This window comes from Schistocerca cancellata, chromosome 6, assembly GCF_023864275.1.
Source record: "Schistocerca cancellata isolate TAMUIC-IGC-003103 chromosome 6, iqSchCanc2.1, whole genome shotgun sequence".
In the NCBI taxonomy this organism is placed as follows: domain Eukaryota; kingdom Metazoa; phylum Arthropoda; class Insecta; order Orthoptera; family Acrididae; genus Schistocerca; species Schistocerca cancellata.
The window spans coordinates 510,981,966-511,006,221 of NC_064631.1; the positions used below are offsets into that span (position 1 = coordinate 510,981,966).

The following is a 24,256-nucleotide window of genomic DNA, read 5'->3' on the forward strand; positions in this document are numbered from 1 at the left end:
AAAGTGTTATGGCAGCTGTAGATGAGTCTTTTGTAGACTCTGCTGACTGGAAAACAAAGTGCATTTCAGACTAAAAACTGAAGTTTGTCATTGCAGGCAGAGAAAATTCCGAACTCCACTCTGTTTTATTAGTAGTTCTTTCACCTTCTCTGACTGCATCAGTCTACAAGAACGGACCCACAATTACCACTACATTTTAATATTTTAGTTATACCAATAAGAAAATGATCAATCTGCCTGTGACAGTTCGCCTTCTTTATTTTTTTGTTGATCATCCTTGGTGTCGACTTACTGCGTTGCTACACTGGCTGAAAAATGGGGTGTGGAAGTACAGCACTGACTACTTTAAATAATGTAGCCAAAAGGTGCACATTTGCATTTCACAGAACTTTACTTTCACTGTTCTCAACCCCCAATAATATACAGTTATATATGGCCAGTGCACTATTGTTTTACTTTTCCATAAGCCTCAGTAATAGTTTGCAGGCGAACCTCCATATACTGCTACAACAGTTTACTGTTGAACATCTATGAACAGTAAAAACCTAACCACAAAGTTCACAGTTTTTGAAGAATAGAACGGTACACATGGAGCAGACACTGTCATTGTTTTAACACACGGCCTAATTGTGTTACACTTGACAGATGCATTGTTGTTGATCTAACCAATACAGGTTCCTCATCTGATACTCTGTCATGGACTGACTGTCTCGTGACCAAAAATCGGCCCCTTATATATCCTCACAATAATAGGAACTCAAACTTCACATTGTTCAATGTTTAATTTATAGAAATTACAATTAAAACTTAACTCATTAAATTAACTGAATACATAAAAAAATTCCGTCTTTTTAACAGTTTCTTCTATTACAAGAGTCAGGCCAAATTATTTGTTTAAATTACAAAATTAACAAATATAAATATGTAAAAATACTTTGGGCTAAAGTGTAAATTACTTTTGAATTAATTACGAGCCGGCTTTACTAACATATTTTCGAATAGAGTCAGACAGATCCATTAAGAATACTATTAGTTGTTCCTACAAATGTTTATAATTAGCAAATAATTTATATTTGTTTATATGTCAACAATAGAATTTAAGTTACAAAACAATTACTGATTTCACCCTGTAACAAAAGATACTAACTAGGAATAGTCAAAATAAATTAGAAAATCAATTACACACATAAAAATAAGCACAAAATTAGATCTGGAGGTATATTCTTTAAAATGAGGGTCAACCTTTCTCTTTTATGAAAATGCAGATTATATCCACGTATGTTAATGGTAATTAGTTAAAAGTGAAAAAACAAATTTAAGGAAGTAGATGGTAAAACAAGAGGGGAAGTAGAAATATCCCAGTTTGCTTTGTCACATTCCAACAAGAGACAGTCAACATTGAAGGACTGGCCACCCTTTATCAAGCACATGTCTGTTTCATGAGCTTTAGATTGGTCATTTGAAATGAAATCCATCATTGCAAGTGCAGCAAATGGCTAAAATGACGATTGGTAATATTTGCCGTGGAGGCAAAAAATTGTAATTTACAAGTGGGACTGAATAGTATGTACAAAAGCGAAAGAGGACAAACAAGTGGCCCAATCCCCATCCCTCCACCAACTCAACCTGAAGGGTGTAAGGCAGTTTAAAATACAACAAGTCAGTAAAAATTATACAAAAAGAGCAAATGATGATGTAGATTCACAGTAACAGAAAATTAATGTGAAGGTAACAATAACTAAATACTACAGAGGAAAACAACATCACTTTTTTAAAGAAGTTCTTATTTGTCTCAAAAAATTTTCTATGGCATTTACTTTCATTCTATTGATTGGCGACTCCATGGAGTGTCCTGTGCACCACGACCAGATAATGGATATACTTGGAAGGAGAGACAGCATTGGTCGTATTTTTTTGTTTTATTAACCGCAAAATCGATTTCCGGTCACTTAGTGACCATCCTCAGTGCTGTAATATACAATTTAAATTGGTAGGCACTGGTATCAACAAGCTTAGAGCTTAGAGCTCACGAGTTTATGTGATCGCTCTAAGCTTGTTGACACCAGTGCCTACCAATTTAAATTGTATATTACAGCACTAAGGATGGTCACTAAGTGACCGAAAATCGATTTTGCGGTTAATAAAACAAAAAAATAGGACCAATGCTGTCTCTCCTTCCAAGTATACTTTCATTCTGTCACCAGAAATTATAATAATACATTAGTTATTTTGATGAAAGAATGTAGGGCACGTAGAAAAATATACATGGAGGTGATTGTGATTCAATATTTTCAAATATTCTACTAAAATTTATAAAACTCCACATACATCACTGATGTTAAAGTGTAGCAGTAAAAAACATATAGCTGGTTGATTGCCAAAAAAAATCCTTGATTTTACTTTCAGTAGGCTACAGTTCGCTGTCTCTTACATCCTTGGTTGTTAAAGCAGCTCACTCATTTCCTCATTTCTTGACACCTGGTGCTCAGGCAGACACAATATATTGCACAGTTTTGTGTCACGAGGATGTGGTTTTATAATCTGGAGAATTTTCTCTCCTGGGTATATTTGCAGAATGACATAAATAAAGCTATAGCTAAGAGGATCACAGTAGAAGAAAAACTTCATCCCTTTGTGACATCTCTTCTGCTCACGTGCCTTCAGAATTCTGCAAATTGTACAAACTGTGCTGAATTAGTTTTGCTTCTAAGCAAATACGGTGGAATGTTGGGCCCCATCCACAGTCAGCAACTATGAAACAGGTAAGTAATTAATCTTAACTGTAACCATTGTGGATGAAACCAGTGATGTATCAAAGCACATTCAGCTATCTACCATGCCCGAGGTACATTTCCGTTAGTGGTGAAGTTCCAGAAAGATTTTTTGGTTTTGTTGATATTTTTAACAAAAGGGCAGTTATAAAAAATTTCCAATAGCTATATCCCATGCACTGGAACTATGATGAATATTTAGTCAAAATGGTAAAGGAATACATTACCTATATTTTAAAACTGTCTGATAGCATTCTTGACAATCTTGATGAATGGGATAGTGATACGTATGCCAAAGCTCGAGGTTTCAGCAATGTTCTTCGAGAATTTTGAGTTTCAGTTCTTACTTCAGATATTTGGTGAAGTATCTGGGATGACGGATAATCTTTTTGACATTCTGCAAACTAAAATACTGTTTGTAAACTTTTGTATGGCTAAGATAGCAGAAACTAAATCGTATGTTCACAAGAAAAGAGTTGGGCCTGATACAGTTTGGTCCAGTTGTGAAGAAATCTGCAAAAGGGCTCAAGAAAAGCTGTTACTACCAAAAATCTGACCCCACAACCTATCATCAATGTCTCCACTATGAAATTTATATCATAAATCAGCAGCTGGAGGTTTGGTTTGAAGGGCTTGAAAAACTCAAGAGCAAAACAGAAGACATTTTCCTGAGGAAGATATTTGCTCACTAAAAGATAGTTACGAGCACATAATGATTTTGGTTGTATCAAATACACATTCACAGTGGTTTATTTGACAGAGGAATGCCTTTCTATGGAATTGCACCAGCTTCTTTCCTACCGCAGAGTAGCTCTGTACCTTTGTGTTAAAGGCCAAAAAAACACTCTCAAAGCTGCCAGTATTGTTGGCAGAAGAAGTGGTGGAGTATTTATTGCTGTCAGAGGTAGTTTGCCTTGTAGCGAAATTGAAGCAGATAGTTCATGTGAAATAGTATGGGTAGAGGTTATACCTGATAATCAGACTAAACTATTAATTGGATTGTTTCACCGACCTCCCAACTCAGAAGACATAGTTGCTGCACAGTTCAGAGAAAACTTGAGTCTCATTTCAAATAAGTACCCTGCTCATAAAATTATAGTCGGTGGTGACTTCAAACTACCCTTGATATGCTGGAAAAATTATACGTTTAAAGCTGGTGGCAGGCATAAAACATCATCTGAAATTGTACTGAATGCTTTCTCAGAAAATTATTTTGAACAATTAGTTCATGAGCCCACTCGATGCATTAATTATTGCAAAAGCATACTTGACATTTAGCAACAAATAATCCTCAAAAAATAGTGAGTGTTGTGACAAATACAGGGATTAGTGACCACAAGGCAGTTGCTGCTAGGCTGAATACCATATCACCTACAACCATCAAAAAGAAATGCAAAGTATATCTACTTAAAAAAGTTGATACAAATGCTCTTAACACCTTTTTAAGAGACATTCTTCACTCCTTCCGATCTGATCATGTAAGTGTAGAAAAGTTGTGGAATGTTTTCAAAGAGATAGTATCAACAGCAATTGAGAGATATATACCGCATAAATTAATAAATGATGGTACTGATTCCTCATGGTATAGCAAACTGGTCAGATCGTTGTTTCAGAAGCAACAAAAAAAGCATGCCAAATTTAAAAGAACACAAAATCCCCAAGATTGGCAAAGTTTTACAGAAGTTCAAAATATAGCACGTACTTCAATGGGAGATGCTTTTAATAATTTCCACAATGAAATTCTGTCTCGAAGTTTGGCAGAAAACCCAAAGAGATTCTGGTCATACATAAAGCACACCAGTGGTAAGATGCAATCAATACCTTCACTGCGCGATAACAACGGTGAAGTCACTGATGACAGTGTCACTAAAGCAGAGTTATTAAACACGGTTTTCCGAAACTCCTTCACCAAAGAAGACAAATTAAATATTCCTGAATTCCATTCAAGAACAAGTGCTGAGATGAGAAACATAGAAGTAGATATCCTCAGTGTAACAAAGCAGCTTAAATCACTTAATAAAGCCAAGGCCTCCAGTCCAGATGGTATGTCAGTCAGGTTCCTCTCAGAGTATGCTGATAAAATAGCTCCATATTAAGCAATTATGTACAACCACTCACTCACAGAAGGATCTGTACCTACAGACTGGAAAATTGCTCAAGTCACACCAATACCCAAAAAGGGAAGTAAGAGTAATCCGCTGAATTACAGGCCTATATCACTAACATCAATTTGCAGTAGGGTTTTAGAACATATACTGTATTCGAAAATTATGAATTACCTCGAAGAAAATGATTTATTGACATATAGTCAGCACGGATTCAGACAATATAGTTCTTGTGAAACACAACCAGCTCTTTATACTCATGAAGTTATAACTGCTATTGACAGAGGATGTCAAATTGATTCCATATTTTTAGATTTCCAGAAGGCTTTCGACACCGTTCCTCACAAGCATCTTCTAACCAAACTGCGTGCCTACGGAGTATCGACTCAGTTGTGCGACTGGATTCGTGATTTCCTGTCAGAAAGGTCACAGTTTGTAGTAATAGACGGAAAGTCGTAGAGTAAAACAGAAGTAACATCCGGCGTTTCCCAAGGAAGTGTTATAGGCCCTCTATTGTTCCTGATCTATATTAACGACATAGGAGACAATCTGAGTAGCTGTCTTAGATTGTTTGCAGATGATGCTGTTATTTACTGTCTTGTAAAGTCATCAGATGATCAAAACGACTTGCAAAATGATTTAGATAAGATATCTATATGGTGCGAAAAGTGGCAATTGACCCTGAATAAAGAAAAGTGTGTGGTTATTCACATGTGTACTAAAAGTAATCAGTTAAATTTCGATTACACAATAAGTCACAGAAATCTGAGGGCTGCAAATTCAACTAAATACTTAGGGGTTACAATTGCAAATAACCTAAATTGGAATGATCACATAGATAATATTGTGGGTCGTGCAAACTAAAGACTGTGATTCATTGGCAGAACACTTAGATGTCCAACAGGTCTACCAAAGAGACTGCTTACATTACGCTTGTCCGCCCTATTCCGGAGTATTGCTGTGCGGTGTGGGATCCGCATCAGGTGGGACTGACGGATGACACTGAAAAAGTACAAAGAAGGGCAGCTCATTTTGCATTATCGCGAAATACGGGAGATAGTGTCACAGACATGATACGTGAACTGGAGTGGCAATCATTAAAACAATGGCGTTTTTCGTTCACCAATTTTCCCCTCCGATTGCGAAAACATTCTGTTGGCATCCACCTACATAGGGAGAAATGATCATCATGATAAAATAAGAGAAATCAGGGCTCGCACAGAAAAATTTAAGTGCTCGTTTTTCCCGTGTGCCATTCAAGAGCGGAACGGTAGAGAGACAGCATGAAGGTGGTTCATTGAACCCTCTGCCAGGCACTTTACTGTGAATAGCAGAGTAATCACGTAGATGTAGATTTAGAAAAGAAGCTGCTGCAACTCAAATTAGTTAAAAGTGAGGAACAGTTCTATCAGCATATAATTGAAGATTTCAACAGGAAGGAAAGAAGAACTGAATTGGCATTCAAGTAAAGTGCCAACAATGAGGCAAAGAACTAATTTTTATTCAGTATGTTTTATAAAGTTTATGTGGAACAGCCTGTGTTTTTCACTGGCATGCTCTTTCAGCTCTGTCTTTCAGCTATTTGGCAGCTTGTGTACATTAACTTAGAATTTAACTTTAAAGTAGTGTAAACAGTTTAACACACAATTTACTTAAAAAATCCTATTAGAAATAATTTCCTTTGTAATTGTTTCCCCTTGTTCAAGTGGCACCATATGCCACTGAGTGGCAGTAATTACAGAGGTACAATTTTGGTGTTCTTATATTGCCACATGATATTTTCTGTACATAAAAAGATACTGTAATTCAAAAGAACATTACTCTCCTCACTTCACATGCAGAAACAAATACCAAAAAATGATGTGTCCTGTTGTTCAAACAACTACAGGAATGCAGCTGGGTAGTATCATTGACAATATTTCAACAGGTGCACACCCCTCTTCAAGCCACAAATGCAATGAGTGAGTGATGTGCAAAGAAATTTACAGCCTCCCCCAGGAATGGGGGAGGGAGATGCAGCAGGAGCACGGACTATGAATATGAAACATGGGCACCAGAGCCAGCGAGTTCATGTGGGTTGAGCCAGTGACAGGACGGATGAAGTGGAAACTGCAGGGTGGAGGTCAATGTCCAGAACGGTGGCATGTTAGGCTGAGAAGAACAGTTGAAGCAGATGGGACAGAAGCTATAGAATCTGTTGAGGCTGTGGAGGAATGAGGATAGAGTATTATGACCATTGTTCGGCTCAGGTTTATTGATGAAAACCACCTATTTCATCTGCTTCATCTGGTGCTGCTCAGCCCGCTGTGTGCAATCTTCCTGTACATTGACCTCTACCTCTCTTGTAGCTCCATTCATGTCTCTATCCATATCAATGCCACTAACCATCAACAGTACCTGCAATCTGACAACTGTCACCCATTACAAACACACACACACACACACATACACACACACATCATTCCCATTTAGTCTGGCCTCCCTTGGACAGTGTATGTGCAGAGATGAGAAATCCCTTGACCAGTATGCTGAAGCTCTCACAAAGGCCTTCACAGACAGGCACTAACCCGCAAGTAAAGCCAGCAAACAGATTTCTTGTGCCATATCCTCACAAACCCCAAGAACCAGCTGTAACAGTGTGCCCGCTGCAACCCCCCCCCCCCCCCCCCCCCCCCAAAACCACAAATGTCACCCTAGACTGGAACAACTGAATCAAGTTCTTCACCTGGGCTTTGACTACATCATCATGCTCAGAAATGAGAAACACCCTATCCACAATCCTACACATCCCTCCGAAAGTTGTACTCCACCATCAAGCCAACCTTATTCTACTCCCCATTCCTAACCCCTTACAACATGAGCCATATCCCGGTGGAAGACCCAGGTGAAAGATATGGGTGATGTATCAACCCAGCACATCCTACTCTAGTCGTGTTGTGACGATGAAAGCTGGGGTCTTTTAACTTCCCCTCTTGTTTCACCATCTGCCTCCTTAAATTCATATTTTCATTTTAAACTAATTATCATTATCATACATAAGTATAATCTGCATTTTCATAAAAGATAGAAAAGTTGGCCCTCAGTTTTAAAGAATATAGTACCAGATCTAATTTTGTGCTTAGTTTTGTGTATGTCATCAATTTCCTAATTTATTTTGACTGTTCCTAGTGAATGTCTTTTGTTATAGGATGAAATCAATAATTGTTTTTTTAACTTAAATTCTATTGTTGACTTATAAACAAATATAAATTCTGTACTAATTATATACATTTGGAAGAACCATCCACTAAGTTTCTTTAAGTACTAGTTTAGCTCTGTTCGAAAACATGTTAGCAAAGCCAGCCCTTAATTAATTCCAAAGTAATTACCAGTTGTGTAAAAAAGTATTGTTTATAATTTAACTACTTAAGTTTTAATTGTAATTTCTGTAAATTAAGTAGTTTCAGTACCTATTATTGTGATGATATATAAAGATCCCATTTTTTGGTCTCAAGGAAGTCAGCTCACAGTCGAGTTTCCGACGAGGAACACATATTGGTTAGATCAACAACAATGCATAAAATTATCTGTGAAATAAGTGTAACACAATTAGACCATGTGTTAAAACATTGACAGTGTCTGTTCATTAGGTACAGTATTATTCTGCAAGAAGTGTGAACTGAGTGTTTAGGCTTCCACTGGTCACAGATATTCAACAGTAAACTATTGTAGCAGTATGCTGACATATGCCTGCACACTATTAATGAGGCTTATCATAATTTGCCAATAGTTAACTAGCGATATTAACTGTGTATATGGGGGGGGGGGGGGGGGTTGTGAACAGGAAAGTAAAAAACTGTGAAATGCAACTGTGCACCTGTCAGCTACATCATTTACAGTAGTCAGTATTGAACTTCCACACCCCCATTTTTCAGCCAGTATCATAACACAGTATGTCGACACCGAGGACCATCAATGAAGAAATAAAGCAAGTGACTGTCACAGTGTCACAGGCTTATGCTATCCCGCCAGAGGCAGAGCAACCTGTAAAAGATGCCTTGTCATTTACCAGCTCTGCTGCAATTTCTGTGGAGCATTTTGTGTGGACATGATCACCAACCAGCTGTCCACCAGAACAAGTGGCAATTGCCAGACTGTAACCAAGACCAGAGTTTACTACCCCGTGGATCATGCTGCTTATAACATGATGCTCAATTTCAACGGCTTTCTTCACAACTCACTCCATCTCGATCGTTCCCTCCATTACCAGCTTTTCTTTTTGCTTTGCAGATGGGAGTTATCCTTGCATCACATCTTTCATTTTCATAATCCTCTTGACCTCAGTCTCCAATAAACCTCTGCATCTTCCACCCAACAATCTCCTCTTCCTCTGTCCTCTCACCCTTTCCCGATCCTCACTTCCACATCATTATCATTGTCATCATGCACTGCTTGAACTAACCAGCTACGGTGACCATTTGTCACATTCCTAGCTTGTGCACATGTTGCATATGCTACCTTCCTCTTTACCACCACCCACCCCTCTCCAACCTTGCCACCTGCTTCTCACCTCTTTCTCCCTCTATCCATATCACCCAACACTGTCACCCTGGTCCACCAGCCAAAAGAATCACTCATAGCACAATGCAATTACAGAGGTAGGTGTGTGTGTGTGTGTGTGTGTGTGTGTGTGTGTGTGTGTTGGAGCACATGCATGTGTGCTCTAGCTCGCTAACGGAGTCATCCAAAAGCTAGCAACGTTTTTGTACCTTTTTGTGTGTCTGGTAATGACTCGACACTTCTACTATTAACTGAGCTTTCTCCTTTATTCCTAAATTGTATAATGTTACCAACTAATCTAAACTCAGTTTCTTCCTGACCAGTACCAAGGCAATGTTTTGCAGTACTAGATTGGCTTGGCTGTTATAAGTGTGTATGATGCTCATGCTCAATATGTCACTCTTCCACAGTCCTGATGGTCTGACAAATATATGGCATGCCACAACTGCAAGGAATATGGTACACTGTAGTCATATGAATTTGAAATACTAGTTTTTTTTTCAAATCTGAATGCTGCATTTTATAAAAAAACAAAACAAAACTTGGCACTTTCTCAATGCATATGAGTGTCTGCCTAAACTGCAACATGTCAGATCTTAACAACTACCTGATTTGTGGATTAAACAGTATCTAATGAACATCTTTGCTCTGGAAACTATGTACTTAACATATCTTTTAAACTGTTGTTTTAATATTTCCACACTATATAAAATGAATGAGAGTACCTGAGTCCTGATATTGATTCATTTAGTTGATCCTCGAGCATACTCTCCACTGAAGAGCAAGGTTGGGGAAACACCTTCATCATTCCTTCAAGTGTTTTGAGAGGTACTGAGCTGCATATAGAAAACTTAAACACCTGTTTTATTCGGTCTGGCTCACCTCTTGACAAATCCAGTTGCCTGTATTACAAAACAATAAGTGAGGCAGACTTTAAATATTTTTTTATCCATACACACACTGGAAAAAAGTATGATTTTTTATACCGAAGCAGTAGCTGAAGTTCTGGAGAAGAATTTCCATTTATCTCCTCCAGATGATATGAGTTAATCTGATTCAGATGTGAAATCCAGGAGTCCACAATTGAAGATGCCTCAGCCCACTCTTTCCTGTAACATAAATGTTGTTAGTAAAAAGAGGTCACAATAATTCATAACTATACATGATGGTTCATTACCCTGGACAGAAATGATTTCACTTAAATTCTGGAAGTTTGTTTCTCAACTTCTCCCTCAAATAATTAAAGTAAATGACAACAAATGCTCACTCTATTATAGAATTATGAGGGAAGTTCAAAGACTTAAATTTTATTATGGCAGGCCAAATAACTTTCATTTAGTGGCACAGATGCATGACATTATTTTCCAGCCCAGTCATCAAGTCTCTTCAAACAATGGGTGGAATGTCCATCAATCTTTCAGTTCCACAACATTAGAAATCTGCTCCTTGGTCTTGCAGCCATTTGACAGCCACTTTGTAAACATCTTCATCATTGGAAAACCTCTCCAGCCATCATGAGTAAAACCATCAGTATAGACTACAGGCAAAAAGGAATACAAACGTCTCAAAAATGCGATCGGCACGAAGTGCAAAATGGCTAAGCAGGCATGGCTAGAGGACAAATGCAAGGATGTAGAGGCTTATCTCACTAGGGGTAAGATACATACTGCCTACAGGAAAATTAAAGAGACCTTTGGAGAAAAGAGAACCACTTGTATGAATATCAAGAGCTCAGATGGAAACCCAGTTCGAAACAAGGAAGGGAAAGCAGAAAGGTGGAAGGAGTATATAGAGGGTCTATACAAGGGCAATGTACTTGAGGGAAATGTTATAGAAATGGAAGAGGATGTAGATGAAGATGAAATGGGAGATATCATATTGTGTGAAGAGTTTGATAAAGCACTGAAAGACCTAAGTCGAAACAAGGCCCCAGGAGTAGACAACATTACATTAGAACTAATGACGGCCTTGGGAGAGCCAGTCCTGACAAAACTCTACCATCTGGTGAGCAAAATGTATGAGACAGGTGAAATACCCTCAGACTTCAAGAAGAATATAATAATTCCAATCCCAAGAAAGCAGGTGTTGACAGATGTGAAAATTACCGAACTATCAGTTTAATAAGTCACGGGTGCAAAATACTAACGCGAATTCTTTACAGACAAATGGAAAAACTGGTAGAAGCTGACCTCAGGGAAGATCAGTTTGGATTCCGTAGAAATATTGGAACACGTGAGGCAATACTGACCCTACGACTTATTTTAGAAGCTAGATTAAGAAAAGGCAAACCTACATTTCTAGCATTTGTAGACTTAGAGAAAGCTTTTGACAATGTTGACTGGAATACTCTCTTTAAAACGCTGAAGGTGGCAGGGGTAAAATACAGGGAGCGAAAGGCTATTTACAATTTGTACAGAAACCAGATGGCAGTTATAAGAGTCGAGGGGTACGAAAGGGAAGCAGTGCTTGGGAAGGGAGTGAGACAGGGTTGTAGCCTCTCCCTGATGTTGTTCCATCTGTATATTGAGCAAGTAGTAAAAGAAACAAAAGAAAAATTTGGAGTAGGTATTAAAATCCATGGAGAAGAAATAAAAACTTTAAGATTCGCCGATGACATTGTAATTCTGTCAGAGACAGCAAAGGACTTGGAAGAGCAGTTGAACGGAATGGACAGTGTCTTGAAAGGAGGATATAAGATGAACATCAACAAAACCAAAACGAGGATAATGGAATGTAGTCGAATTAAGTCGGGTGATGCTGAGGGAATTAGATTAGGAAATGAGACACTTAAAGCAGTAAAGGAGTTTTGCTATTTGGGGAGCAAAGTAACTGATGATGGTCGAAGTAGAGAGGATATAAAATGTAGACTGGCAATGGCAAGGGAAGCGTTTCTGAAGAAGAGAAATTTGCTAACATAGAGTATAGATTTAAGTGTCAGGAAATCGTTTCTGAAAGTATTTGTATGAAGTGTAGCCATGTATGGAAGTGAAACATGGACGATAACTAGTTTGGACAAGAAGAGAATAGAAGTTTTCGAAATGTGGTGCTACAGAAGAATGCTGAAGATTAGATGGATAGATCACATAACTAATGAGGAGGTACTGAATAGAACTGGGGAGAAGAGGAGTTTGTGGCACAACCTGTCTAGAAGAAGGGATCGGTTGGTAGGACATGTTCTGAGGCATCAAGGGATCACCAATTTAGTATTGGAGGCCAGAATGGAGGGTAAAAATCGTAGAGGGAGACCAAGAGATGAATACACTAAGCAGATTCAGAAGGATGTAGGCTGCAGTAGGTACTGGGAGATGAAGAAGCTTGCACAGGATAGAGTAGCATGGAGAGCTGCATCAAACCAGTCTCTGCACTGAAGACCACAACAGACTACTGTTTTGTTGTTTGTTGTGGTCTTCAGTCCAATTACAATTTAAAACCTGGTTCCTAAATCTCTGTCTTACCATTATAAATTCTACCAGGCGGCTTCCTCTTTCATTTCTTAGCCCCAATCCATATTCACCTACTACGTTTCCTTCTCTCCCTTTGCCTACACTCGAATTCCAGTCACCCATGACTATTAAATTTTCGTCTCCCTTCACTATCTGAATAATTTCTTTTATATCATCATACATTTCTTCAATTTCTTCGTCATCTGCAGAGCTAGTTGGCATATAAACTTGTACTACTGTAGTAGGAGTGGGGTTCGTGTCTATCTTGGCCACAATAATGCGTTCACTATGCTGTTTGTAGTAGCTTACCAGCATTCCTATTTTCCTATTCATTATTAAACCTACTCCTGCATTACCCCTATTTGACTTTGTGTTTATAACCCTGTAGTCACCTGACCAGAAGTCTTGTTCCTCCTGCCACCGAACTTCACTAATTCCCACTATATCTAACTTTAACCTATCCATTTCCCTTTTTAAATTTTCTAACCTACCTGCCCGATTAAGGGATCTGACATTCCACGCTCCGACCCGTAGGACGCCAGTTTTCTTTCTTCTGATAACGACATCCTCTTGAGTAGTCCCCGCCCGGAGATCCGAATGGGGGACTATTTTACCTCCGGAATATTTTACCCAAGAGGATGCCATCATCATTTAATCATACAGTAAAGCTGCATGCCCACGGGAAAAATTACGGCCGTAGTTTCCCCTTGCTTTCAGCCGTTCGCAGTACCAGCACAGCAATGCTGTTTTGGTTATTGTTACAAGGCCAGATCAGTCAATCATCCAGACTGTTGCCCTTGCAACTACTGAAAAGGCTGCTGCCCCTCTTCAGGAACCACACGTTTGTCTGGCCTCTCAACAGATACCCCTCCGTTGTGGTTGTACCTACGGTACGGCCATCTGTATCGCTGAGGCACGCAAGCCTCCCCACCAACGGCAATGTCCATGGTTCATGGGGTGGGGGGGGGGACAGACTACTACTGCACCATAAATTGCACCAAGAATGGTGTAGAACCAGCGGCGGAGAGTCTCAGGATGAAATGAGTCTTGCAGACCTTGTGATATATCAAGACAAAGCTGTAGAGGGGGATGCATCACAGAGGTGTACGAGAGTGGGCCCACAGAAGAGGTGGTACAAGGGAAATCCGGAGTTCACAAAAAGGCCACCAGATGTGGAAGCCGATTGTAACCCTAGACCTGGGCTGCCACTGCAGGAGGTGGATCTCTGTATCAGAAAAGAGGAAGCAGTAGTATGGGTGCTCCAAAGAGCAGCAGATGCATAATGCATAAGCAATAAACTGTTGTTGGCACAAAACCCACAATGGTGGAACCCCTGTCTCCACTAGGAGGCTGATCACAGGGCTAGTCTGAAAGGCAGCAATTGCCAGTTGTACCCAACAATGGTGTTTCAGGTCCAGAATCGTAACATCAAAGGTGATGTCAAGCTCTCTGTGATACTCCTGTAATCTAGAAAGGACTAGATCAATGGTGTGTTGAATTGTATCAGAGCAGAGCAGTCGTGCAACAGTTGGTAGAGCTGGTAGAGCATTCAAGTGCAACCAGCATGTCTGCTTTAGTTGACAAAGATGAGGAAGCCATGTCAATTGGACATCAAATACCAGTCCTGAAAAACTACGAGAGTCCACCACATGGAGGGACTGGGCATCAAGGTACAGATGCAGATGAAGATGAAGATGGGTTGTATGGTCCCGACAGAAACATATAATGCAGGTCTTGCCAGCTGAAAAATGGAAGCCACGAGTGAGAGCTCAAGATTGCATTTAATGTATTGCTCCTTGCAATCTTCATTCAGCAATATCCACAGATGTACAAAAATAAATGCAAAAATCACCAGCATGCAAAGAGGAAGATACAATAAGCCCCACAGCCCCCGTCAGACCATTGATAGCCACTAAAAAGACAGGGAAACTTAACCCTATTCTCCTACAGATAGGAGGTGCTATGGCAAGCACCAAACTGTACCTGAAAAGTGCAACATGAAAGAAAGTTCCAGATAAAAAATGAGAGCAGGCCACAGCAGTCCTTCTCATGTAGGGTGGTGCCATGTGGTATCATAAGCTTGATGCAGGTCAAAGAAGACTGCAACAAGATCTTGACATCGAGCAAAAGCTGTTTGAATAGCAAACTCCAGGTTGGAATGAATTATCTGCAGTAGAGTGGCCTTGGCAAAAACCATCCTGAGTTGAAGCAAAAAGGTTCGAGGATTCAAGGATCCATCACAGCCTTCAACTCACCAGATGTTCAAGTAAATTGCAGAAGACATTGGTTAAACTGAACGGACAATAGCTGTTCTTGTGAAGAGGCTGTTTACCATATTTCAAAAGTGGTACAACAACACTTTCTCATCACTGGGAAGGGACTTCCTCCTCACTCCAGAGATGTTTAAAAAGAGCAAGTATACGACAGTGGCTAGGCACTCATAAGTGCTGAAGCATTTGGTTGTGCAGCAGGTCTGGTCCAGGAGCTGTGTTGGGGCAGAGAGCAATGGTGCTGGTGAATTCCATGCACTCCAGGTGCAAGGAATGAAAGTTAAAGGGAGTGGTTCCAAGCAGTGTTTGAGAAGATGGGACAGAGCAGACAGCAGAATGATGCTGAGGCCTTGGTGAAATGTCGAACAAAATGATCAGCAATAATTTCAAGACTGGTGAGGATAACATCATTCAGGGAAATTCCTGAGGCACCTATAGGACGACGGCGGGTAAAATTGCACCTGATCTTTGTCCATAACTGCAAAGTGGGAGTATGGGGGCCTACGGCAGTGACGTATCGTTCCCAACAAATCTGTTTCTGGCATTTTAAGATAACTGGCCCAGGCATAAAGCTGCTTAAAAGCCAGGAGGTGGCCGAGTGATGGATGCTGTCTGTAGCTTTGGAGGGCATGATGGTGGTATTTAATAGCCACAGCAATCTTGGGGGTCCACCAAAGGACAGTCTCCTGTTGGGGAGAACCCAAGGAGGAAGGAATCACCAAAGCAGCTGCCGAAAGGATGGCATCGGTTAAACTCCATATGGACTGATCATCGTCATTGTTTGGTGGTACAGCTGGGATGGCAGGCGAGGCAAAGGCATCCTAATTTGCATTAATAAAGGCCTACCTGGAAGGATGTGCAGGCAAGTAATGCTGAAGAAAAGATACCGAATGGAGGGGAAGAATCTAGGGCTATAATGGAAAGAACAACAGCCGAGAAAATGCGATCTGCCACACTACAGGGTGTGGGGGCTCCAGTGTTGAGGAGGCAGAGATCAAGCACTGCCAGCAAGTCTTCAACAATCTTGCCACAATCAGTGGTTGCACTACCACCCAAAAAGGTTTATGGGTATTAAAGTCCCCAACGAGAAGGAAGAGGGGGGGGGGGGGGGGGGGGGGGGGGAGCTGTTCAAATGTGTGAATTCCTGCTGAGGTCATCAGTCCCTAGACTTACACACTACTCAAACTAATTTGTGCTAAGAACAAAACACACACCCATGCCCGAGGGAGGACTCAAATCTCTGGCGGGAGGGGCAGCACAGTTCGTGACAGGTCACCTCACGTGCAGCCACTCCACGCGGCAGAGGGAGCTGTTGAAGGAGGACAAGAAAAGCAGGAAGTGTAGGAGACCAGCCTGGGGGGAAATAAAGATTGCATGTCATTAATGCACAGTCTAAATGGAGCTGAACGTCCACTGCTTCCAGCACAGTATGAAGAGGGATCCAGGAACTAACATGTCAGTGTAGACCAATGCACAGACACCATCAGATGGTCACTAAGGACCTGCTGGGTTCCAGCAGAACGATTGGGAACCAAGGAGAGTTGGCAAATGAATATCCACAAAATGAGATTCCCGCTACACAACACAAACTACAGAGTAGAGAGAAAGAGGAGACTAAAATGCTGAAAGGTGATGAAAATAACCATTACAGTTCCATTGGAGAGGAATAGTACAAGACATCAGATGGACGTCAAAAGGACCAGAAACTTTGTGCTGAATCAGTGCCCATCACTGGTAAGGACGGAGTGACATCCATTAATGTAAGATTGGACCCTGACTGAGGGTGATGGAGTGACACCCCATGGAGTGTCAGGGAGGTCTCATCCTGATACTTATGCATCATCTTCTTCTCCTCCTCCTCCTCCTCCTCCTCCTCCTTCAGAGGATGAGAGCAAGTCACAGTGATATCAGGACCTGAAACACAGCAAGTGGCCTTGAGTCTCACAGAGCATGTGTTCTGCATTTGACATCTAGTAACAGGCTTCTTTTCCTGGAGATGCTGGGGAGGGGGGTTCCTAGAGTGAGCCTCATCCCTGGCGGGTGAAGAGAAGGAGTGGTTCCTTGAAGTGAGGGAATGGGAACTGCCAAGGAGGAAGAAAGGAAAGGGGTACAGGTTGGAGATATGGAGGAAGGAGGAGCATGTAAGGGCACAACAGAAGCAAAGGTAGATGTTAAAGATAAACAGTCAAATTTCTGTCAGACCTCTGAGTAGGATAAATGGTAGTTTTTTGAATTTCTGAATCTTCCTTTCCTTTTTATAGGTCTGGCAATCCGACGAGCGAGGAGAATGTCGGCAGAATAGTTCACGCACTTGGGTGGTGGGGCACAAGTACTTCCCACATGGAGAGTGCGGCCGCCATCACTGCAAAGAAGATTTGCATCACGTCGCAAAGACATGTGACCGAAACAGAGACATCAGAAACATGAAAGGATGTGTGATATTTGGAGAGTGCTACCACTTAGACAAAAGTTTGCTGCTCCGAGGACCCCATGGTTGTTACTGTAGGCTCATATCACAAGTAGAGAGATTTGAGGAAACACACATTATTCTTGAAAGTGTGTCTCCTAGCAATTGTGTCTTCCTTAAAATGGCATCACAAACTTCTGGAATTTGAGTCATTTTTAAAGCATTGATTCAGTTTGATTAAACATACTTTCATTCCAAAACCCACAGGAAAGAGATACTTGAAGATACACAACACACATTTACAAAAGAATCACATACTAAAGTTCCTTCAACAGATCGTGTGTGAGATAGTCCTCAAGGATGTAGAAAAACTAAAAACAGTTTTTCATATAAACATTCATTGAAAAACTTAACACAAACTTTTAGATGCGTGCATACTGAAAAACAATTTACAAGGCTGACGTACACATACTGCATTAATGCACAGACACTGTGACAAATGTAAGTACAATATAATGTTCCTGTTTTGTGGTACAGTTAATAATAAGAACATCAGCAATGTCCACTAAGACCTCGTCAGTGGAGGGTAAACAGTCAGCCTACATTAAATCCTTTAGGCTCCTCTTAAACTATACTTTATTAGTAGATAAACTTTTTATGGTTATTCCAAGTTATTGAAAACGTGTATTCCTCAATAATGGTGACCTATCTGGACACTGGTAGTATTACTCTGCCTCCCAAAAAGAAATAGAAAACAGACAAATTTTAACTATCCAGATGCTGTGTCTTTGTACACTACCTCATTGGTCATTCCTGCCACTTATGTTACGTTAAAAAGATTAAGTCATGCATATCTCATGATAAACCACATTAAGGTTACCATGAATGGCTGTAATAGTCCATTACAGTTTCTTATACCGTACATACATTTCAGCAGAAAGCATAGTTGAAAAACATCAAATATGATACCATACATACCATAGCTGCTTTTGAACATTTGAGACAATTTCATAAAAAAGGAGGAAGAAGGAAAGAGAATGACACAAAATGAGTTCACAAAAGTCAAGAAAAGAGTAAATTCTTCTATGTTGTACGTAAGTTAATTTCCAAAATTTTAATTTAAAAGAATTAATTAATTTCTGAAATGTTTAGTAAAGGAGGAAAAAGAAGGAAGTGAGGAAGAAAAGAGAGTAAAGCAGGAACTAGAACATATTTAAAACTTGAAACCATATAAGTTATAATTACTAGTATACTATTTAATAAGAGCAATATAAGAACAAATGAAGCATTACTATTAATGTGTTTTATATCAAACAAAATCTTTTAATGTCTTATGTAATAATGATTATCTGCCTTTATGGCCTTTGCTTGCTTTTACAGTTTTTAATTTTTTATCAACATAATATTCGTTAGATTTAGTTATTCACTCAATGATTTGTTGATCTGTCCTCATTATTTGCTACTGTTCAATTCCACAATTTTCCAAGTTCTTTTTCAATTTAACATGGGATGGCTTAATTTCATTACTGTGACCCACAGTTTTATTACACTTTACAACATGTTCAGCCAACTCAATAACATAAAAACAGGCTAGGCATGACAAAAAAAATGCTACAAACTTACATACATACCCATGGTTCTCTTTCTTTTTGCCATCGGTGTATTCTTTCACGAGATGTAACAAACTGATTCTGCAGTCAACAGTCATTACATCAATACTCTTCTCAGAAAAACACACAGCTTTAGCAAAGTTTACAACATCTGCGCCTGCCATTTTTGTGAAATAATGACTACACATTCTAAACTGATCAAGCCATAACCTTGGTCCAAGAGCATAAGCACTGCTTGAAACCTGTATGAATAAAGAAAATAAGCACACATTTAAAAGAAAAAATAAGCAAAATCACATAAATGAGAAAAAAAATATTTATTAAATCTGATTTTGAACTTAATCTTTCTGATTTAAGCACAGCATACATACAACTGATGTAAAACTGGATATTTTGTATCTCATTAAAAAACAGTTTTATCAATTGTTTAAAAAACACTTCTTCTGAAATATGAGATTCATTAATAATTAATAATCCTTGAGAAACAACTCTCTATAATAGAGGGAAACATTCCACGTGGGAAAAATATACCTAAAAACAAAGATGATGAGACTTACCAAACAAAAGCGCTGGCAGGTCGATAGACACACAAATAAACACAAACATACACACAAAATTGAAGCTTTCGCAACAAACGGCTGCTTCATCAGGAAAGAGGAAAGGAGAGGGAAAGACAAAAGGATGTGGGTTTTAATGGAGAGGGTAAGGAGTCATTCCAATCCCGGGAGCGGAAAGACTTACCTTAGCCTTTTTTCCCCCTAAGGTAAGTCTTTCCGCTCCCGGGGTTGGAATGACTCCTTACCCTCTCCCTTAAAACCCAAATCCTTTCGTCTTTCCCTCTCCATATATATATATATATATATATATATATATATATATATATATATATATATATATATATATATATATATAAAAAGAAACATTCCACATGGGAAAAATATATTAAAAACAAAGATTCCATGACTTACGAAACGGGAAAGCGCTGGTAGATAGGCACAATAAAAAAACACACAAACACACACACAAAATTTCAAGCTTTCGCAACCCACGGTTGCTTCGTCAGGAAAGAGGGAATGAGAGGGAGAGATGAAAGGATGTGGATTTTAAGGGAGAGGGTAAGGAGTCATTCCAATCCCGGGAGCGGAAAGACTTACCTTAGGGGGGGAAAAAGGACAGGTATACACTCGCACAGACACACACATATCCATCCACACATATACAGACACAAGCAGACGTATTTAAAGGCAAAGAGTTTGGGCAGAGATGTCAGTCGAGGAGGAAGTGCAGAGGCAAAGATGTTGTTGAATGACAGGTGAGGTATGAGTGGCGGCAACTTTAAATTAGCGGAGATTGAGGCCTGGTGGATAACGGGAAGAGAGGATATATTGAAGGGCAAGTTCCCATCTCCGGAGTTCTGATAGGTTGGTGTCAGTGGGAAGTATCCAGATAACCCGGACGGTGTAACACTGTGCCAAGATGTGCTGGCCGTGCACCAAGGCATGTTTAGCCACAGGGTGATCCTCATTACTAACAAACACTGTCTGCCTGTGTCCGTTCATGCGAATGGACAGTTTGTTGCTGGTCATTCCCACATAGAAAGCGTCACAGTGTAGGTAGGTCAGTTGGTAAATCACGTGGGTGCTTTCACACGTGGCTCTGCCTCTGATCGTGTACGCCTTCCGGGTTACAGGACTGGAGTAGGTGGTGGTGGTGGGAGGGTGCATGGGACAGGTTTTACAAGGGTAGGAGCCAGAGGGTAGGGAAGGTGGTTTGGGGATTACATAGGGATGAACCAAGAGGTTACGAAGGTTAGGTGGACGGCGGAAAGACACTGTTGGTGGAGTGGGGAGGATTTCATGAAGGATGGATCTCATTTCGGGGCAGGATTTGAGGAAGTCGTATACCTGCTGGAGAGCCACATTCAGAGTCTGATCCAGTCCCGGGAAGTATCCTGTCACAAGTGGGGCACTTTTGGGGTTGTTCTGTGAGAGGTTCTGGGTTTGGGGGGATGAGGAAGTGGCTCTGGTTATTTGCTTCTGTCCAGGTCGGGAGGGTAGTTGCGGGGTGCGAAAGCTGTTTTCAGGTTGTTGGTGTAATGGTTCAGGGATTCCGGACTGGAGTAGATTCATTTGTCACGAAGACCTAGGCTGTAGGAAAGGGACTGTTTGATGTGGAATGGGTGGCAGCTGTCATAATGGAAGTACTGTTGCTTGTTGGTGGGTTTGATGTGGACGAATGTGTGAAGCTGGCCATCGGACAGATGGAGGTCAACGTCAAGGAAAGTGGCATGGGATTTGGAGTAGGACCAGGTGAATATCATGGAACCAAAGGAGTTGAGGTTGGAGAGGAAATTCTGGAGTTCTTCTTCACTGTGAGTCCAGATCATGAAGACGTCATCAATAAATCTGTACTAAACTTTGGGTAACCAAGAAGGCTTCCTCTAAGCGACCCATAAATAGGTTGGCATACGAGGGGGCCATCCTGGTACCCATGGCTGTTCCCATTAATTGTTGGTATGTCTGGCCTTCAAAAGTGAAGAATTTGTGAGTCAGGATGAAGCTGGCTAAGGTGATGACGAAAGAGGTTTTAGGTAGGGTGGCAGCTGATCGGCGTGAAAGGAAGTGCTCCATTGCAGCGAGGCCCTGGACATGCGGGATATTTGTGTATAGGGAAGTGGCATCAATGGTTACAAGGATGGTTTCCGGGGGTAACAGACTGGGTAAGGATTCCAGGCGTTCGAGAAAGTGGTTGGTGTCTTTGATGAAGGATGGGAGACTGCATGTAATGGGTTGAAGGTGTTGATCTACATAGGCAGAGATACGTTCTGTGGGGGCTTGGTAACCAGCTACAATGGGGTGGCCGGGATGTTTGGGTTCGTGAATTTTAGGAAGTAGGTAGAAGGTAGGAGTGCGAGGTGTCGGTGGGGTCAGGAGGTTGATGGAGTCAGGTGAAAGGTTTTGTAGGGGGCCTAAGGTTCTGAGGATTCCTTGAAGCTCTGCCTGGACATCAGGAATGGGATTACCTTGGCAAACTTTGTATGTAGTGTTGTCTGAAAGCTGACGCAGTCCCTCAGCCACATACTCCCAACGATCAAGTACCACGGTCGTGGAACCCTTGTCAGCCGGAAGAATGATGATGGATCGGTCAGCTTTCAGATCACGGATAGCCTGGGCTTCGGCTGTGGTGATGTTGGGAGTAGGATTGAGGTTTTCCAAGAGAGATTGAGAGGCAAGGCTGGAAGTGAGAAATTCCTGGAAGGTTTGGAGAGGGTGATTTCGAGGAAGAGGAGGTGGGACACTCACTCACTCATTCTTCCTTATTAATGAAAAACAAAACAAGACAAAAGAAAATCAGGCAATGCAATTCCACATTCACTCTGAAAACAACAATAAATATTAAGAGAGTCTATTCCCTGAATTTAATTACAAACTAGAGGTTGCTCTTAAGTTAAGTAAAGCCATCATAGCTCTTGTATTGGTATTTGCAAGATATATACTGAGTTATTTGGAAGAGTTAGTTCCTGTTACGATACTAACTTGCGTGCCTCAGCGATACAGATAGCCGTACCGTAGGTACAACCACAACGGAGGGGTATCTGTTGAGAGGCCAGACAAACGTGTGGTTCCTGAAGAGGGGCAGCAGCCTTTTCAGTAGTTGCAAGGGCAACAGTCTGGATGATTGACTGATCTGGCCTTGTAACAATAACCAAATCGGCATTGCTGTGCTGGTACTGCGAACGGCTGAAAGCAAGGGGAAACTACGGCCGTTATTTTTCCCGAGGGCATGCAGCTTTACTGTATGATTAAATGATGATAGCGTCCTCTTGGGTAAAATATTCCGGAGGTAAAATAGTCCCCCATTCGGATCTCCGGGCGGGGACTACTCAAGAGGATGTCGTTATCAGGAGAAAGAAAACTGGCGTTCTACGGATCGGAGCGTGGAATGTCAGATCCCTTAATCGGGCAGGTAGGTTAGAAAATTTAAAAAGGGAAATGGATAGGTTAAAGTTAGATATAGTGGGAATTAGTGAAGTTCGGTGGCAGGAGGAACAAGACTTCTGGTCAGGTGACTACAGGGTTATAAACACAAAGTCAAATAGGGGTAATGCAGGAGTAGGTTTAATAATGAATAGGAAAATAGGAATGCGGGTAAGCTACTGCAAACAGCATAGTGAACGCATTATTGTTGCCAAGATAGATACGAAGCCCACACCTACTACAGTAGTACAAGTTTATATGCCAACTAGCTCTGCAGATGACGAAGAAATTGAAGAAATGTATGATGAAATAAAAGAAATTATTCAGATAGTGAAGGGAGACGAAAATTTAATAGTCATGGGTGACTGGAATTCGAGTGTAGGAAAAGGGAGAGAAGGAAACGTAGTAGGTGATTATGGATTGGGGGTAAGAAATGAAAGAGGAAGCCGGCTGGTAGAATTTTGCACAGAGCACAAGTTAATCATAGCTAACACTTGGTTTAAGAATCATGATAGAAGGTTGTATACATGGAAGAACCCTGGAGATACTGAAAGGTATCAGATAGATTATATAATGGTAAGACAGAGATTTAGGAATCAGGTTTTAAATTGTAAGACATTTCCAGGGGCAGATGTGGACTCTGACCACAATCTATTGGTTGTGACCTGTAGATTAAAACTGAAGAAACTGCAAAAAGGTGGGAATTTGAGAAGATGGGACCTGGATAAACTGAAAGAACCAGAGGTTGTACACAGTTTCAGGGAGAGCATAAGGAAACAATTGACAGGAATGGGGGAAAGAAATACAGTAGAAGAAGAATGGGTAGCTCTGAGGGATGAAGTAGTGAAGGCAGCAGAGGATCAAGTAGGTAAAAAGACGAGGGCTAGTAGAAATACTTGGGTAACAGAAAAAATATTGAATTTAATTGATGAAAGGAGAAAATATAAAAATGCAGTAAATGAAGCAGGCAAAAAGGAATGCAAACGTCTCAAAAATGAGATAGATAGGAAGTGCAAAATGGCTAAGCAGGGATGGCTAGAGGACAAATGTAAGGATGTAGAGGCTTATCTCACTAGGGGTGAGATAGATACTGCCTACAGGAAAATTAAAGAGACCTTTGGAGAGAAGAGAACC

The 24,256-nt window shown here is 40.6% G+C and overlaps 1 protein-coding gene across 2 annotated transcripts in view; it reads right to left on the reverse strand.

Moving 5' to 3' along the window:
• The window catches only part of LOC126190945 (NBAS subunit of NRZ tethering complex-like), a 410,919-nt gene that overhangs the window by 61,201 nt on the left and 325,462 nt on the right, over positions 1-24,256 (reverse strand). For both annotated transcript variants that reach the window (XM_049931590.1, XM_049931589.1), the window contains exons 34-36: positions 19,167-19,387; positions 10,402-10,524; positions 10,141-10,317 (exon numbers count right to left, since the gene is read on the reverse strand). In XM_049931590.1, the coding sequence (XP_049787547.1) occupies positions 10,141-10,317; positions 10,402-10,524; positions 19,167-19,387 (521 nt within the window). The remainder of the gene's footprint in view (positions 1-10,140; positions 10,318-10,401; positions 10,525-19,166; positions 19,388-24,256) is intronic.